Raw genomic sequence first — 20,154 nt, forward strand, 5'->3', positions numbered from 1 at the left:
GATTCAAGTTCGCTAATTTACATGTAAAAGATAAGAAAATAAACTCAGACTGGAATAAGAAAAATAATTGATTATGTGATGGTCCATGTTAACTAAAATAAAGATATAAATGATCAAAGCTTTAGTTTAATTAAAGGCAATTCTCATAAATATTACTAAACCTAGTTATTATTATTATTATTATTATTATTTATTTTGCCAACAACCTAGTTTTTTCTTTCCAAAAATACTATTATTAGTTACTTTTTAAATATAACATTATTAGTTTTATTTTTCAAAAATATCATTAAAATATATTTTTCCAAAAATAGCACAAAACTAAAACTAAACCCTAAATCCTAAACAATAAACCCTACCTCCTCAAAATTATTCCTTAAATCTAAAATAGTCAACTCAAACCCCCCTCCCCCCCCCCAAAAAAAATAAATTTTTACATCTTTGAAAATCAACTTTTGTGTTTGTGGTTTTTTTAGAAAATAATACTTTTGTGATATTTTTGGAAATAAACTAATAGTGGTATTTTAGTAAAAAAGAGCTTAAAATGGTATTTTGAGGAATTAATCTTAATTTAATAACTTCTTAATAGGGTTTATAAAGTTTATCCAACGAATTCAAAGATAAATTTCGCATAAAGAAAAAAAAAACAATATGTCGTTTTTGGTTTAAAAATAAATAAACATACTGTAAGTTGTTAAACAAAAAAAGAGTTTTGACCACTGATATGTTATAGAAAGAAAAGGAAAATTATATCTTGTGTTTGGTCAGGGAGATTGGTTGTGGTAAGAATGGGAATCTTAATTACAAAGAATTGGATTTTGGGTCGACCTACCACCTAAAACGACGTCGCCTCTATCTCTAGTTTCCAAATCTCTTTCTCCTCTCCCTTTATAAGCTTGCGTTGGCCAGTCGTTCATCTTGAAAACAGAGAGAAAAAGACTAAACACACATATTAGAAGAAGAAGAAGGAGAAGGAGAGAGACAGAATAGAGAGAGTGAGATATGGGGTCTCATATGGTTTGGTTTCTGTTTCTTGTAGCCTTCTTCTCTGTGTTCCCAGCTCCATCGGAGAGCATGGTTCGCCATTACAAGTTTAACGTAAGTTTATCTATATAAACACACAGTTCCATTTACATATCTTCCACTGATTGGTGCATATGACATAGTCGCATAATCGACATTTCTGCTTATATACATGTGTATATATTTCATACATGCTTTGCGTAAATAAACATCTTCATAGTGGAATATATGCAATATATTTAATCACGTAGGCTATTTTATAACTAAAATACTGTAATTGATTTTAATTTATGCAATCCTTATATTAGGAGCCTTCATACAAAAATTATTTCAGATTTTTGTACGTGTGGGTATTTTTTACCTTTTTATACATGAATTCACTACGTGAACAAATCATTTAACGTCAACAGTAGGTTATATAAAGTTTTTTAAAAAATTGAAGCATGGTTTTTTTTGTTACAACTTACAATCAGATAATGATGATGGTCCGCCTTTTGTCTTATGTATTCATCTGTTTACCTTTGCAGTGTAATTATTACTGATAATATTTGTGCTTGAAATTACGCAGGTTGTGATGAAAAACACAACAAGACTATGCTCAAGCAAGCCAATCGTGACCGTCAACGGTAGATATCCAGGTCCCACAATCTACGCACGAGAAGATGACACGTTGCTCATCAAAGTCGTTAACCACGTCAAGTACAACGTCTCCATCCACTGGTAAGCTCCTATACTTAGTCTTCATTTGAATCATCATCGATAAATTAGTGTCATTAGTTAACTGATTGATGACTGTGGACGATCGGAGTACAGGCACGGTGTGAGACAAATAAGAACGGGATGGGCCGATGGGCCTGCTTACATAACTCAGTGCCCTATCCAGCCAGGTCAAGTCTACACATACAACTACACCTTGACCGGCCAACGCGGAACTCTCTGGTGGCACGCTCACATCCTCTGGCTCCGTGCCACCGTTAACGGTGCTATAGTCATCCTTCCCAAACGCGGTGTTCCTTACCCTTTCCCCAAACCCGACCACGAGAAAGTCATCGTTCTAGGTATCTCAATCTTCATATTTTTAACCTTCTTGCATAAATTTGGAATACTATTGACTTGTTGATTTCACATAAAAAATGAGATGTGTGACCTAAACTAATATTGCAACGTGATCTTGAGTTTAAAGCTAATAAAACGTAATACTATTCTCACTAGACGCTAGTGGTTCATTACATTGCTTATTTGTTAATTTGGCATAACTAATTTATAACGCTCATCATAATTGTAGGTGAATGGTGGAAATCGGATACTGAAGATATCATTAACGAGGCGCTTAAGTCTGGATTAGCACCTAATGTCTCAGATGCTCACATGATCAACGGACACCCAGGCCCCGTTAAAAATTGTCCATCTCAAGGTAATCTCCTAATTTCCAAGTCTACATGATTTCCAACAAATATGATGCCAAAAAAAAAAATGACTGATCATGAAAGCCTCTTTCTATGTGTGAAGGTTACAAACTGCCAGTAGAGAATGGCAAAACCTATCTGCTACGACTAATCAATGCTGCACTTAATGAAGAGCTCTTTTTCAAAGTCGCCGGCCATCTTTTCACGGTGGTCGAAGTCGACGCCGTCTACGTTAAACCGTTCAAGATCGACACCGTTCTTATCGCCCCCGGTCAAACCACCAACGTCCTCCTAACCGCCTCGAAATCCGCCGGCAAGTATCTTGTAACCGCTTCACCCTTCATGGACGCCCCAATCGCGGTGGACAACGTAACAGCCACCGCAACTGTTCATTACTCCGGAACACTCTCGTCCTCTCCAACAGTCCGCACACTCCCTCCACCGCAAAACGCTACTTCGATCGCTAACAACTTCACAAACTCTCTTCGTAGTCTCAACTCCAAGAAATACCCTGCCCTCGTGCCAACCACCATCGACCACCACCTCTTATTCACCGTCGGTCTTGGGCTAAACCCATGCCCTACTTGCAAGGCCGGAAACGGTAGCCGTGTCGTGGCCAGCATCAACAACGTAACCTTCGTTATGCCCAAAACTGCTCTGCTCTCGGCTCATTACTTCAAGAAAAGTGGAGTGTTCACGACGGATTTTCCCAAAAACCCACCGCATGTTTTCAACTACAGTGGAGGATCAGTCACGAATATGGCCACCGAAACCGGTACCAGGCTATACAAGCTACCGTACAACGCCACGGTTCAGCTTGTCCTCCAAGATACCGGTGTCATATCACCAGAGAACCATCCGTTGCATCTTCACGGTTTTAACTTTTTCCAAGTTGGTCGTGGATTAGGTAACTTCAACTCCACGAAAGACCCAAATAACTTCAATTTGGTTGATCCTGTTGAGAGGAACACAATAGGAGTTCCATCTGGTGGATGGGTCGCCATCAGATTCAGAGCGGATAATCCCGGTATGTACACTAATTAAATTAACGTAAAAAAAATATTAGTAGTTAAGTGATTTAGGTCATATAGATCTATTTCTACTAGACTCATCATCTCTTTGTCCTTTCCGGAATTCACATAATAATTAGCAGCTACACAAGCTGTAGTAATTGGTTTATGACTAGACTTGCAATGTCCATTCCACTAATAAAACAAATGAAATCCTATGATAGTAAGTCAAATACTATTATATTAAAATTGGTGGATTGATATGTTGTAAAATATAGGGGTTTGGTTCATGCATTGTCACTTGGAGGTACACACGACGTGGGGATTAAAGATGGCTTTTTTGGTGGAGAACGGCAAAGGACCCAATCAGTCGATTTTGCCACCGCCTAAGGATCTTCCCAAGTGTTAAGTCCTTCAACTAAACAAGGCGACATATCAACATCACGCCACGTCCAAGAAGACCAGCGAGTGGTGAATTAATGCGTGGATTTGGTTAACCATTTTTTTTTTTTTGAGCAAAGCAAAAGGTTCGATATTTTTTTGCTCATGGCAAAGTTTAAATAAAGGATGAAGAAAAAGAGCACTGTATTATAATTATTTTTAAAAAATCATTCTATTAAAATTGCATTTAAGTTTTATATTATTACGATCTCCAACATAACTCTTAATATCTTATATGGCCCATGATTTTTATTTTATTCTTCTGGTCCAACAACTTTATTGTGATCACATTCACTTATTAAGTTATTATCTCGTCGTCCTCAATTAGATTCCTTGGTTTAAAAAATACTCCTATATCAGTTTCAAAGTTTTATATGTTGCCATTACTTCAGAGTTTTTCCAACCATACAAACTTGACCGGTTTGCAACTTAGAAGCTAATAATGTTACCCTGCCTCAGTTTCGTCTTATAAAACTGTTTTGAATTTCTTTCGATTTTTATGCAACATTTAGGGGGTGTATTCAACTTGGCATTTTAAGTGATTTGTGTGAAATTTACAAATTCTATGTTATTCAATCATGAATTTTAAAAAGTCTATTAAAATCCACTGTTATTGAACTGATGATTTAAAAATCTACTTTAAAATCCANTACTATTATATTAAAATTGGTGGATTGATATGTTGTAAAATATAGGGGTTTGGTTCATGCATTGTCACTTGGAGGTACACACGACGTGGGGATTAAAGATGGCTTTTTTGGTGGAGAACGGCAAAGGACCCAATCAGTCGATTTTGCCACCGCCTAAGGATCTTCCCAAGTGTTAAGTCCTTCAACTAAACAAGGCGACATATCAACATCACGCCACGTCCAAGAAGACCAGCGAGTGGTGAATTAATGCGTGGATTTGGTTAACCATTTTTTTTTTTTTGAGCAAAGCAAAAGGTTCGATATTTTTTTGCTCATGGCAAAGTTTAAATAAAGGATGAAGAAAAAGAGCACTGTATTATAATTATTTTTAAAAAATCATTCTATTAAAATTGCATTTAAGTTTTATATTATTACGATCTCCAACATAACTCTTAATATCTTATATGGCCCATGATTTTTATTTTATTCTTCTGGTCCAACAACTTTATTGTGATCACATTCACTTATTAAGTTATTATCTCGTCGTCCTCAATTAGATTCCTTGGTTTAAAAAATACTCCTATATCAGTTTCAAAGTTTTATATGTTGCCATTACTTCAGAGTTTTTCCAACCATACAAACTTGACCGGTTTGCAACTTAGAAGCTAATAATGTTACCCTGCCTCAGTTTCGTCTTATAAAACTGTTTTGAATTTCTTTCGATTTTTATGCAACATTTAGGGGGTGTATTCAACTTGGCATTTTAAGTGATTTGTGTGAAATTTACAAATTCTATGTTATTCAATCATGAATTTTAAAAAGTCTATTAAAATCCACTGTTATTGAACTGATGATTTAAAAATCTACTTTAAAATCCATTAAAATCCACTGTTATTGAACTGATGATTTAAAAATCTACTTTAAAATTCACTGTTATTCAAAACAGTTTTGTGGATTAGGATTTTAATAATTTTTAAGATTCTGGAGGATTTGTTTAGTTAAAAATACAGAAATCCAAATCTCATGGTTTTATGTGGGATTTGAAAGAATTTTACAGAAAATCATATGAATATCCCTAAAATTTATCAAAAGTTCTAAATTTACTAAATCCCATCAAATTCTTCAAAATTATGATTTGAATACACCCCCTTAAATTTATAATAGCTAGTCGCTTCATCACTAGTATTACGTTGGTATTGGTCAAAGAGGTTTAACAAGCAAATGTAGGGATAATTAAAAACATTTTTTAATTTCTGTGAATTCATCCAAAACATAGTAAAACGAAACATACAGAGTATATGACAGTAATGCATTGAGAACCTCGCAACAGTTTGATTGGACATGAAGAATTTAATCGAGTTTAACGTTATATAATTAATTGCAGGTCGATGTACAACGTACTATAGCCAAATAGAAAGTGTCGTACTCTTTGTATATTTTATCACTCTACCATCTAAAAAATACTTTATTACATAGGTATCCCATAGCCATGTGGGGTTAGGACTGTGTCAAGAGCATGATAATACGAGGATTAACGATAAAATGATTGATTAAGGGGTGCATTAGATAAATTAAAGAAAAACAATTATATGGTTATCTAAATTGGCCTCTTGAAACACAGTAGCTTTTGACCTTGACCTTGAGCCGCCCTCTTTGGAGAAGGGCGATGATATTTTTTTTTCCTTTTCTTTCTAAAACCGACGTTTTATCATCTCAATTATTCGGTTTATTTCTTAACTATTCTTTTTTCCGATTGTGCTACCATGAAACTGGAGTTAGGTTAGGTAGCTAGCTAGCTTTCCTTTCCCTTTTTCTTTTTATATCTTGGTTTGTCTTTGGGATTTCTAACTTTTTAAACTCCTTATAAGAAAGAGGCAAGCATATAATTAATAACCCATCTTATTTGTGATTTAAGTTTTAGCGGCGTAATCAACATCAGTTAATCAAATTAATGAGACCATGTGATTCAATAGATGACAACACTTCCTAACAATTCTGATCAGTTAAATTGTACGTTTGAGATATATTATTAGAACTAAAATAAAGTTCAAAATATCAACTTTTGCTGCCAGATCTAGCTCAAAAGTCCTCTCATAAATTTAGAATAATCCTAATGAGAATGTTAAAGTTGCTAAATAAATATATTTACCCCATTCCACATCACTTGGTTAGCGGCTGTGTGCAATATTTTGTAAATTAGGGATATCGAATACATATGAACTTCTACAAAATTATTAATAATGAGTAATTTTCTAGGGAAATGTCAGAGAGACATGATATATACATATTTTCTAAATCGAAAATCGTATTTATTTATCTATACTATATTGCTAAAAATTACTTACGACTGGAAGATTGAAATATTTGTCTGCACTTTGATACAATGTTAAAATAATCAGATTTATTGGAGTAATTAATTTAATAGACTAAATACAGTATGTAATTCTTGGTATTTTGCCATGCAAAATGAAGTAACATATTTATAAGTTATAACAAAACGACGTAAAACTATAGAAGTACATTTTTTAAACAGTAAAAGAAACCAAAACTCCTTTGAGCGTCGATATATATTGAGAATGTTTCTAATGTACTTTCAGAGTTATATAAAATTATCTATAACAATAAGTAAAAACTAATAAATGATTAAACTACAAAAATTTCGTTGACTAAAAGACACTATCAGAATCATGTTATTTGCTTGGCTCCCCAGAATCACATACTTGGAACGTAAAATATGGGTTCCAACTTAGAAAAATAGAAAGTATATATAAATATAAATAATTAGGAAAAATTAATAAAAAGAAACAAATGATTTGTGCAAAGCCACTAATGTACAAAGCGTGTGGAGCGCATTATGAGTAGCAGCCCTACAGGCACGCTCGCACTCTTTTGCTGTCGCTCCGGTGGGTCAAACTGTGTGCCAGTGCTCCCTATTTACTCCCAACTTCGTGTCGTTTCTTTGTTGCCCCTCTCATTTATTTAATCCTAATACTTTATAATATGAGAACATACCTCAATTGTTTTGCTGTCACAAATAGAACCCACTTTTTGAATAGTGGTGTATGACCGTACAAAAAAAATTATTTACATATACTTTAATGAGATATGACAAAAAAAAACTGATATTATAATTTTTTTCAACCATTTAAAATAAGTTTTGTAAGAAAAGTATTTCTATACCAACTTATTAGATTATTAAAGTACTAATTTGTATTACTCTTTAAATAACACTCGTATTGTATTAAACCTTTTTAAGTTTAGTTTAAATACACATGTTTGGTTTTCCATCTATTTAATATGTATATTGAAAAACATGAGATTATGGATGAGTTGACGTTGGTAATTATAGAAATTGGGTTAAATTGACAAAAGCTTATCAAGCCAAATTTCAATCTGATAAATGGAANGCAAATAGAACCCACTTTAGTGGTTTATGACCGTACCAAAAAAAAATTAATTACATATACTTTAATGAGATATGACAAAGAAAAAAATTGATATTCTAATTTGTTTTCAACCATTTGAAATAAGTTTTATAAGAAAAGTATTTCTATACCAACTTATTAGATTATTAAAGTACTAATTTGTACAGTATTCCTCTTTAAATAACACTTGTATTATATTAAACCTTTATTTTTTAAGTTTAGTTTAAATACACATGTTTGGTTTTCCATCTATTTAATATGTATATTGAAAAACATGAGATTATGGGTGAGTTGACGTTGTTAATTATAGAAATTGGGTTAAATTGACTAAACCTTAACATGCCAAATTTCAATCTGATAAATGTACCCCATATATATATATATATAGAGAGAGAGAGAGAGAGAGAGGGAGAGATTTCAAAATAGCGAAATAATATCTTTGTCTACCAAAGAAACAAAATAGTAATCAAATAGTTTGAATTTTCTTGCGTATGACCTTTTTTTTTTTCTTGGTTTTATAAGATCTACAGTAGTAATAAGCAACAGAGTAAAATATCATTGTAATGTAAATACTACATCGGTAGTGGTGGCAAGAAGATAACTGTAGGCTTTGTAGCTAAACCATTAATTAAGAAAAGGTATTGTAACACCAAAACATAGAGAAAAGAAACCTAAAAAGGTCCGAGATCTGTATTAAAGATTAAATAAATAACGAAATTATTATGTACATTTACTTACCTGCATCTCTATGACTATTAATAAAAAAATAAATTATTGAGGGGGAAAAAAGTATCCTCATTCGGAAATAGGAGATGCTTTCCCTTTGGGGAAACTCCACGATAATAATATTCATAACAAAACCAGTCATTGTCTTGCACCACTCCAATTTTTTTTTAAAACGTCTTTACTGAATTTTTTTATTGACCTATTCATTATTTAAGAGAAAAATAATCGTGTGTTGGGTGTGAGTGGTGGACAAACAACTCTGACATTTCATTTAAACAACTCTTGATATTTAAAGAATTGTAGTTGCAGAGAACATCATATTATACTAATTCTTTAATTTCATTATTGATATTTCATTTATAAACATCTGGCACTTCTTACTAAATTTCGATTTATTGTGAAGACTCTTTGCTACTTAACGTTCGTCCATTGAATTAGTTTTGGATGGAGTGGTCATTTGAATTTTTGTCAATATTTTGTTAGCGTAAAATATCCCATATCCGAAAAATGCAAAATATCTAAGTTATATATAAAGGGCTTCTCCATTTATTGCTAATTAGTTTTGAGTTGGAATTAAGTAAATCCCAAATTTAATATGGTATCAGGGTAGGTTGATTGTTGGACTACATGTGGATGTTGTTCCCACATATGCTCACGCTTCAGATGGTCCTGCATGAGCGTGAAGGGGATGTTACTTGTTAGTGTAAAATATCCCACAACAGAAAAGATGTGAAAGGATTTAAGTAATATATAAAGGGTTAGGGTCTCTTCACTCATTACAAATTGGTTTTGAGTTGGAAGCCCACAGTAAAATCCGAATTTAATATGGTATCAGAGCATGTTGATTGTTGGGCTACCCCGTGGATGTTGTTTCCACATATGTCCACTCTTCATATAGTCATGCCTAAGCGTGATGAAGGGTGTTAGAGTAAATTCGGGATTGCTCATACATGTCTCAATATCTTAGTTGATCTATTTGTTGGTCTTTGTGGTTCATGTGTTTGGAATTAGGGTGTTTTTCAACATGAAATATGTATACATATTCTTTTTAAAGCAAATTTAATATGTTGAGCTATATGTCCATAATAAAATAGCCGTAGTTTAGACATTTTGCTCACCCTATTAATCGATGTCAACAATCGATTTTGTTGAGGCCATCCACTTGTCTAAAATAATTAACTTACTTATTGTTCCACGTTCGAGAATAAGCCTATAATTTGGTAGAATTTTTTTTTTTATAAAGTATACTTTCGTTTTGAAATCTTTTGAATAAAAATATCATCAAGAGACGAAATATTTTATTATTTATATAAAAGACTAAGGATTTCATGTTTTTTTTTTGGGGAGAGATTTTAGCATTTTTCAAATACTTTCGTGGGGTTTTTTTATTTGCATAAGATAGTCTTCGAAATACATAAACACAATGTCTTAGGAATATTCAACTATTTTCTTTTGCTATGCAAAACTGTTGCCATCCTGATTTTGTTGAGAGCACCCTAAACCTATCTATTAGGAGTAGTTGTTATGATATGTTATTAAATTACATTTACTTTGAAGTTTAACATCAGTTTTATTGTTGTTGTTTTTTTTTGTCAACAAGAATAATACTTTTAACTGGATAATTTTTGAACTGAAAACCAATCGTCTAATAATCAAGTCTGTAGTATAACAGGTTTTTAATTAGCCACCCAAACTATATACGTACAAATGTACAACTTCAAACATAGGACACACAGAGGAAGAGACGATCTTCGTCTCAAATTAGATCAACACAGTGAATCCGCAACTGCGGTATATTAATATATAATAATAATAATAGAAACTCTTAACACTTTCAAGAATTATTGTGTCTGCTATGGCGTGATCACTTAAGCTACCTAACCCATTTATAAATAAATCATGACTGTTTTGTTTGTTTTAAGAAATTGATTAGTGTAATGTAAACTAAAATTAAGTGTGGTCCCGCGATATGGGACTATGTTTGAGTAACAGTTGAGGGTTCAACTAGCTTTCAGTTAATGTATGTTAAATTTATGTTTTTTGTATGATCGCCCATCCTAAGTGTTTAGAATGTATTCATCTTATAAACTATATTAACACACACATGCACACACACACACACACATATACATATATATATATATATATAATTATATTAAAACATAGTATATATTATCTCAAATTCTTGTGAACTCTTACTTTTGTTAAATGTTCTTATTGTAAATTGGGAATATTCTTATGGCCGTAATAAAACCTGAATACCATTATTTGGAATTTTGATATTGTTAGAATATCATCATGACTATATTTCCTACATTAATTAATTAAGGTTCGATCTCTGGCTAAACTCCATTATTATGATGACCTTGTTAACTTAAGACACACAATACGATCACTAAACATTCACTTACTACTAATCTATTTAATTACTTCCTTGATGTTAAAATCTGTGTTGTGGTTATTAAACCAAGAAGTTAAGCAACGAATCATCATTGTGTATTAAAATAGCCTTTGGCAGTTCTTTAAGGTTGGCGTAGCAAATAGTACACTCTAAAAACATTATTGCCATTTCTTGTGCAAATTATTTTGTTAACCAAATGATTTTATACCAAAGCCACATAAATCTTTTCATTATACAACCATCATATGCACTTTTTTATGGCTAAAATGGATGCACTCATAAAAATATATTTTCTCTAGATAAGTTACCGGGGAAAAAAAAAAGATAAGTTCACTCTAGACAAATAGTTTGTGGTAGAATATTATGCCCACTTTTTTTGTTTGTTTCCTAGCATGTTAGTTTAAAACCACATACTCTAATGTGTTTTGTTATGGAAATTATAGACCAAAATTAGAATATTAATACGGTTTTGTTGTCACCAAATCATTTACCTTATAAAAAGAGAAAGCATCTCCATATTCATATATACAAATATATATACAAACAAGACAACTCATGTGCCCAAAAGGTTAAATGTCAACACCAAAGAGAAATCACATAAGTACCCCTTGTCACCGACCTTAAATCTTGTTAGCCAATGAGGGATGCTCCTGGTTTGTGTGTCTTGTCTGAGTCTGTGATTGGCTCGCTCATCTCTTAAACGTCTTCGGCCTATCATTAGGAAACGTTTAAGCCGCAAAAACCATCTCCCATTAGTTGAGTCATACATTAGTAGTATTATTAATTTCATCGATAAAACAAAATAGATAATAGAAATAAAATCGAATCAACGGTCCTCGGAAGCATAACAATGTATTAAAAAAAAAATAAAGTGTTCCTTGAGAACGAATGGGATCTGAACATGTGTGACTCGGCCTATTCAAAGAAGACACATGTCTTTTCCTGATTTATGTGATTGGTCTATGCACAGACTATCCAAAGGACGAGTGTTTATTGGTTGATTGGATTAAAAAGGTACGACGGAAATAAAATAAAAATAAAAGAATGTTTTTGATATTAACTAATCTCACTTTGTAATGAGAACCTTTAAAAAAAAAAAAAAAATTGGTTGAATTATACTAATAGTTCTTGTACTATGTTGATGTGGAAAAATTAACATATACATCAACACTAACATTGTTTTATTTTGTGTCGTTATTCAAAATGATTTTGGAAAATACTTTAAACATCGTAAAATTTTTGTTTAAGCAGCTTTTTCTTATTAATTTGGCAGGTAAGGAGAACAAAACTAGCATTAATTCACACACATGTCCAACATAAAATGTCATTTGATAATCCTTTTAGCATAAGTGTTTTTTAGTCATAAAATTATTAAAAGTGACTAATATTCTTCTTTTCAAGAAGTAAACTTGTTTTAATCTCGGAAAAAAGTCTAATTGAAAGCCTTTTTATTTGATCAAAGCAATTCAAAACAATATTACTAATAAATACATAAATTAATCGTAGATCTTAAAATAAAGAAATAATTAAAAAAAAAAGGCAAGACCAGAAATTGTTGTCTGGGAAATACACATAGACAATCACAGCTCAACAGCTTTTTAACTCACCTCTCACTCTCAGATCATTCCTGTTTCATTTACATATTTCTCTTTCTTTCTCTCTCTCCTTTCTCTCTCTCTCCCTTTTCAGACTTCAGAGTTTGAGAGAAAGAAAGAACAAGTTTGGGTTTTGTTCACTTTTAACACAGCTTCAATCTCTCTGAACCCACCTGAAGTTTTTCTCCATTTCTTCTCTCTTCTGTGTTTTGGTCCTTTTTTTTCATCACTTTCTTTTGTTTGGTTTCTTGCCAGTTTCCAAGAGAGCTTCCAAATCCCAGATCCTCTGTTTTCCTTCTTTGGTCGTCCTTTCCCCTGTTTTTTCTTACTTTTTTTTTTACTTTCTCTCTGGATTCGGATCTGACCACTAAGGATTTAGTTGGTAAAAGAGGTTTTATATCCTTCACACAACAACTCTCAAAGATCGAATCTTTTTCCTTCTTCTTCTTCTTGTCCTTAGAGTCTGGAAAACAAAAACAAAAAAGCAGCTCCCTTTATATCTCCTCCTTAGATTCTTCAAAGCTCTCAGATTCCATTCCATAAAAATGCCATTTTGACAGATCAAAGTCTCTCTCTCTCTATCTCTCTCTCTCTTTTAAGCTCCACCATTTGCTAATAACATTTTTTTTCTTTTCCTAAATTCGAATCAACAATCGTTGAAAAAACATGAACAGAGGAATCGAAGTTATGTCACCAGCAACATATCTAGAGACATCGAACTGGCTGTTCCAAGAGAACAGAGGAACCAAATGGACAGCTGAAGAAAACAAGAAATTCGAAAACGCTTTAGCCTTCTACGACAAAGATACACCAGACAGATGGGTCAAAGTCGCTGCTATGCTCCCTGGGAAAACCGTGGGAGATGTGATCAAACAATACAGAGAGCTCGAAGAAGACGTCAGCGATATAGAAGCGGGTCTTATCCCTATCCCTGGTTACGCTTCTGATTCGTTCACGCTCGATTGGGGTGGCTACGATGGAGCTGCTGCAGCCGGTAACAATGGGTTTAACATGAATGGATATTACTTCTCCGCCGCCGTCGGAGGAAAGAGAGGATCCGCTGCACGAACGGCGGAGCATGAGAGGAAGAAAGGTGTTCCATGGACAGAAGAAGAACACAGGTAAAAAAAAAACTAACTCATCTGTGTGATCTCTACGTTAACGTCAATGCTCTCTTCTCTAGATTTGGACCCCTTTTTTACACTTTATTCTATAAATAAATGTATACGTACGTCTTTTTCTTGGAAACGTGTTTATGTATACGTATAAAGATACGCTTATCGTATATACGTATTCTATAATACTAAGACATATATAGTCGTCCACCAAAACAATTGTATCTTTAGTGCGTGTCTATATGACCTACGTATGGGTTTTAGACAGAGAGACAGAACACACGCACATTATTTTGTAGTAGATACATACGTTTTTATATATATTTATATCACAAAAATAATATCTTTTTTTCTTTCTTTTTCTTGTATTGTGTTAATTCATTGGTAAACAAAAGTATATGAAATTTTGTTTCTTGTAGGCTTTTGATGTGTAGAATGGTTTAATTGGTGTCTTGGTGCGGTGAATTGATTGATTATTACACACACATATTATTTAAATAGGAATGTAAACATTGGTATAACACATGAAGTTTTATTTATTACTGGTGTGACACCATCAAATTTTACGTTGTTGGTATGCATGTTGTTGACAATGTTATGTGTTTAAGAGTGGGTTTGGTTTATGAATTATGCAGACAATTTCTGATGGGTCTGAAGAAATATGGAAAAGGAGATTGGAGAAACATAGCTCGCAACTTCGTGACCACACGGACGCCAACGCAAGTCGCGAGTCACGCTCAGAAGTATTTCATAAGGCAAGTCAACGGTGGCAAAGACAAACGCCGATCAAGCATCCACGATATCACCACCGTCAACATTCCTGACTCTCCTGACGGTGCAGCCACCGATAACGTAACCGCAAACGCACCATGCTCGCCGCCATCAGTAGGAGGAAGCCAGCAGGAGGCGTCGGAGTGGGATGGTCAACCGCTTTACGATGAAACAGCGGCTGCGTTTTATAACCAAAACGGGTTTCAGGAAACGCTACTTGGAATGTCCTCGACGCCGTACATGGCAAAACTTCAGGAGCAGAGTTTTCTGAACGCATCGCAATTCGAATCGTACAATGCGTATCTCCAAATGTAGCACACGGTGAAGATCTCGGAGAAGTTATTTACTACGAGTTAATAATCCATTAATATTTTTTTCTTCTACTATTCTGTTTTCTTATTACGCGTGCATATACCAAAAAAAACAAATTAGCTGCTCTTTTTTTTTCGAAGATACTATTTGTTGTTTTGTTTACCCTATTTTTTTCGTGGTTGATTCAACGAGTTTTCAACAAGTTAATTAGGTTTTGTTATTTTAACTACTAATTCATTTGTATGATATGGAACTCATATGAGTTCAAATTGTTTATGATAAGTTATACTGTGTCATGTAGGCGTTAATTACAATTTTTTACCCTCATTGGTTGCTTTTTAATTAATGAATCATGATTTTTTAACAATTTGTTAGATATTTTACCACTTTTTTTTAATCTCATTTGTGCCAAATCTACAGTATAAAGATGCCTATCAAGTCTCAGTGTGAAGGTTGAAAAAATTATTAATTATAAATAAATCAATGCAAAAAGAAAAGATATTGGTTATAAGTGGGGTGTACTAGTTTAGAATGAATTATCTATTTATGAATATGAAGCCAAAAGTTATAAAGTGGGTTTTCCACTAATTACAGATATTTTAACTTGTTGTGGTGACAAATCCGTAATCGAAACCTGGCTTTGTGTTGCTGATAATGATGCCTTCTTTCTTAGGAACATCTAAACTTTTTTCTGAAGTAATTAGTACTACAATTTAGTTTTTAATTACGTATATTTCCCAACTGTTTTATTTAATAGTACTGTCTGAAGTTCGAAGTTGACAAGAGAATGAGAATCTATATAGAGCCTAAAGAAAGACCATAAATAAAAAAGCCACAATGATTGATATGCTTTTGTTCCTCACCAAGTTGCAATTTTTTAAATCTCATCTTGGGATAATTACATTTCCATGGTTATTTTATTACTTTTATTTGTAAAAATACTCATATTAAATTATCATACCAATATAAGTACTAAATTTTTCTTTCCAACCATATATACTAAGAAAGAAAATTATTTATTTTAACCTTGACATACTAAAATAAGAAAAGCATTTTAATTAAAACTTAACCCAGGCAAACGCTGAGAATAAGATCTATAGGTATCCACTAGGATTTAGAATAACTGCCATATTATTAAATTTTTTTTTTTTGTTTTCAGTTACATTTTTTTCTTCTATAAAGCATTTTTTCAGATTACTGGTGAATTTGTTCTTTAAATTGATGTTTTGGTGGGTTCCATTTTGATGCCTTTGGTGAGTAAGGAGAAGTATCTCCATATAATTGCATATTTGACTTTGAAGGAAGACCGTTGGTTCCCCCCCATTCTTCTTGTAAATCTATTTTGCACTGAATTTTTTCTTTTTCATAATGTTGGATTTGTTTTTCTTTTCTTTTCCCTAAACCAATTTTACCCGTGTTTAAATAGTCATTGAAGGTTTTAAAGTTAGTTGATGTCCCATGTAATTGTTATCAGTGTAATATGGATTTACAAAATTTAGTTATGGTAATGATCAAGATGATTTGGAGAAATAAATTTATAGAAGATGACTTTTTTTTTCAAAGCCAGAACACAATCACCTCTTCTAGCTCTCATGGGCCTATCAGTACGTACATACAAATGAAATCTTGGGCATACAACAAGTACTATACAAAAGCTATCTTTTTTTTATCTAACGTTTTCTTGTTCTGCACCATCTTTTTTGTAGCACCTTGTGTACCAATAGGTTACAGAGAAATACAACAAGAGATTGAACATGCAAAGCACTGATAAAACCCAGTAATAATGATCCAACCGGCTCTTGTTTATTGTCTCTTGAAACCATTTGCCTCCACTTACTCTGCCCACCACACTAACAAGAGCTATATTGCTCATGATCCCGACGCCGCACACCCCCACGTTTAGCAGAACCATGTATTGTCTTAACTCATCAGGCACTGTTTCTTCTAGGTAAAGAGCAAAACTGTTTTCGTAGATTCCTGTAATTGAACCGAGCAGAATGTACTGCGGGAGCAGCCAGAAAACACTCATTGGGATGGTTTCAGACACCAAACCTTGAGTGCTAACCACTTTGAGCCTCCTAGACTCAACGTGTGCAGCAATGGAGCAGCAGAATGTCGATAGGATGATCGAGACTGGTATACCATATGGAGTTTTGGTTTGTTTCGTTGATTCGGTGTCAATGCCGTGGCTGCGTTTTGCAGCCATGACGCATAGTTCTCGGGACCCTAGTCTTGCAGCCTCACTAAAGAGTAAGAGGAGTGGGAGAGGGAGATTCCATGATCCGAACGTGGAGTCCATATGGTTTGCTTGTTCAAGGAAGAAAGTGTTACCGAGGGAGAAGACAATACCAGAAATGAGAGATGTCACGAACAATGGAACCGTGCGTATTACGCTTTTGGTTTGCTCCACTTCTGTCACCCGGCAAAGTCTCCATCTGTTTTCCCTCTGTTGCTCCAAGGGCTCGGTTTGTAGTATCATTGCAGCTCTGTCTAGGCACCTGTATTTGAAAAAAAATCAAGGGTTTAGAAGTTACATACATAGCAACACAAGTTAGGCATCTCACATCGGAAGAAGTGTTAGACACAGGTGAACGTTTTGTCGAACCTCAAGCTACTTGTGTGGGGCTTTATATCTAAATCACACTCGGTTTTCTCATAGAGCAGGGTTGAGTTGTTCGGGTGTGCACACGAAATTTTGGAAACAGAAGCCACAAAGACCCGGAGAACTGTTGTCAAAGGGCTTCCACTTGGTATTTCCCGTTTGTATGAACGTGTACCGGACATAAAAATCAGCATAGCTAATACCTCACAGCCAGCGGGGATGGCGAATCTTACAAACCACGGACTTATCTGAGGCATTGCAATAGCAGCAAGTAACAAGAACACAAAATTCCCCACATTACCAATGACAAAGCTAACGAGCTTAGCGGGAGATCCCTTGTTCCTACCGTCTTCTAGTTGGTCTTCTGTAAACACACCCAAAGAGATTGATCTTCCAAATATACCAACGGATATCACTGTTAATGCTACGTAGAACAGTCCCTTTTGTGCATTGCCAGAAAGCATTGGTGACGCTGATATTGCCAAGAACCCGAAACCCTGAACCATGAGAGAGTGTAAAATTTTCACTTCTAACAAAGAATACAATCATATATACTAGATAGCCTACGTTTAAAGAGGTGGTCAAGATCTTACGAAACTGAATGCTAAAGTAGAGAGACAGAGCATCCAAAAGTGACCAATAAATGCATCAACAAGAAACTGCATGCCGAGATGACCAATAGCTGATACACCAGCAAAGACATTTACAACTGCAGCTGCGTCCGTGAACATTAGCTTCATCTCGTTCGTTAAGTATAGCATCAACATCCATAAGGTAAACCACGCAACGGTAAAAGCCCATGATAGAACTGACCATACAAGAAAAAATAAAACATCGTAATCAAGAACCATTAAATAAATGACCAATGATCAATGGGGCATCTTGATGAAAATGTTGAACTATCAAATAAGATAAGCAGAAACCACATCTCAACACTCACCAATGACTTGGAGAAAAGACGCCATTACTTCTCATATGGAATCAAAAACCAATGGCTAACAACAATGCTACCAAGAAACAGAACTATTTCAGCTATGAAATCAAGAATCTGTAGGTACTGATCAAAATTGAGCTGGACAAATGACCAGAAGGCTAATGGAGGCATAGACGTGCTTGAATATTCTAAATAAAAAAATATTAGACACCGGCTTCAAATATTCTTAACATACTCTCTTCTATTGGTCACACAACACAACCAACACGGCTGGTTTTATTGATAATGTTAATTTAATAAACATTCAATTTTGAAGGAGACCAGGACTTTTGCCAGTTCATAACAAAGCTATAGTTAACAACTTAGCATATACTTGACGGCCAAACAAGATTCAATAAAATAAGGAAAAAAAAAAGAGAGATTTTACAATAGCTCATATATATATAAAAAAAAACTCATCTTTAGAGTTTTGAATGAACAGAATCGATAAAGAAGATGAAGAAGATGATGAAGGTGGTGAATTGGAGAAAATAATCAGACATGTTTCATCATCTTCTTCGATTCACCATCTTCATTATTAATACTTACAATAGTTTCTTGTGGGAACAAGAAAAAAAAAAAAAAAAGATTTACACATCGATGGAGAAGGAACTGAAAAGAGTCTGGCCGTAATCAAAAACTCTACCGCCGGATAATCTCATGGTCTACGATGGAGGAGAGAAACAGTAAGGACAAAGTTTCAAAGAAAAAGCACAGAGAGAAGCGCCGGGGAAAGTGAAACGAACGGCAATGAGCGCGTACCGCCAACAGTCCTAGGGTTGAAGCCTGAATGATATATTGTGGATCAAACTAGGTTTACTTAATGGGCCTTCAAGCCTTGTTTAGCCCAAACCCAATATTCAATGCTCATATTTTCATTTAATCAAATTACAACCAATTATGGAAATTATTATGTTGTTGTCAAAAAAAAAAAAAAAAAAAAAAACTTGGCTGATGTAAATTATTAAAATCTGACAAATATTTGTCTGCATGAACAAAATAATTTTGCATTGTTCCATCCTTTTCCTAAAGATTGTGGTTTGTAGATTCTTTTTGGCTAGGAAAAGCTGCTGCTAACTCCTTATTTGTTGCTTGTTTGAACGAGTTACTACTACATACCATCATAATATATGTAAAAATAAATAGAGAGGTTAAAGATTGTGGAATTGATTGGAACCAATATAATTGGGTTGCAAACTTGCAAAAAAAAGGAGAATTGGGATTGGGGAAATTAATATATTTCACATAAAGGAGAGTCTGTCAATCGCAGCCACCGGTTGTTCAAATATTAAAGACGCTGCCTAAGTAGATACCCCATCGTTATGTAATTTAGGCCGTGTCAAAATCATGTCACTTTTAGTAGACCCGACATCGGATATAGATCTTGATTATCTATTCATTGTCCCACTTATAGGGCTAGCAACTTTAATAGAATATGCTAGTATCTAATTTCTATATGTTATATGTACTTGCATAAACATACAGGTTGATATGGACTAATAATGAACTAATGATCCACCTAGCTAACTAGATTGGTCAACTAAATTGATATGTGTTTTTCTTGGTAGACTAATGAGATTACTGGTAAAAGTATCAATCAATGATACTTAGTCTTATACTCACAGCAGAAGTGTCAATCTAGGCTTTAGGTATTTTTTAAATTAATTTTTAAGCTTAAAATGCATAGATAACTTGTGAATTAATTGCATTGATGTACATATTCCTGAC

The 20,154-nt window shown here is 33.9% G+C and overlaps 3 protein-coding genes across 4 annotated transcripts; 2 read left to right on the forward strand and 1 right to left on the reverse strand.

The window, feature by feature from the left end:
* Positions 924-4,079, forward strand: LOC104792603 (laccase-4). Its single transcript, XM_010518789.1, has 6 exons — positions 924-1,095; positions 1,589-1,740; positions 1,834-2,078; positions 2,306-2,434; positions 2,530-3,453; positions 3,715-4,079. The coding sequence occupies exons 1-6, from the start codon at positions 1,000-1,002 to the stop codon at positions 3,843-3,845; spliced, it is 1,677 nt and encodes a 558-aa protein (XP_010517091.1). The 5' UTR covers positions 924-999; the 3' UTR covers positions 3,846-4,079.
* On the forward strand, positions 12,680-15,058 carry LOC104792604 (transcription factor DIVARICATA-like). The gene is made up of 2 exons (XM_010518791.1): positions 12,680-13,774; positions 14,404-15,058. Exons 1-2 carry the CDS (start codon positions 13,320-13,322, stop codon positions 14,852-14,854), a joined length of 906 nt encoding a protein of 301 aa, XP_010517093.1. The 5' UTR covers positions 12,680-13,319; the 3' UTR covers positions 14,855-15,058.
* LOC104792605 (protein NRT1/ PTR FAMILY 5.5-like) lies at positions 16,421-19,187 on the reverse strand. Of its 2 annotated transcripts, XM_010518792.2 has the most exons (4): positions 18,394-19,187; positions 18,047-18,261; positions 17,457-17,950; positions 16,421-17,349 (listed from the first exon to the last, which is right to left on the reverse strand). In XM_010518792.2, the coding sequence occupies exons 1-4, from the start codon at positions 18,416-18,418 to the stop codon at positions 16,518-16,520; spliced, it is 1,566 nt and encodes a 521-aa protein (XP_010517094.1). In that variant the 5' UTR covers positions 18,419-19,187; the 3' UTR covers positions 16,421-16,517. The 2 variants fall into 2 exon arrangements, with proteins under 2 accessions (XP_010517094.1, XP_019102514.1); XM_019246969.1 differs by having other exon boundaries at positions 18,047-19,187.

The sequence above is a fragment of the Camelina sativa genome, chromosome 6 (genome assembly GCF_000633955.1).
Source record: "Camelina sativa cultivar DH55 chromosome 6, Cs, whole genome shotgun sequence".
In the NCBI taxonomy this organism is placed as follows: Eukaryota; Viridiplantae; Streptophyta; class Magnoliopsida; order Brassicales; family Brassicaceae; genus Camelina; species Camelina sativa.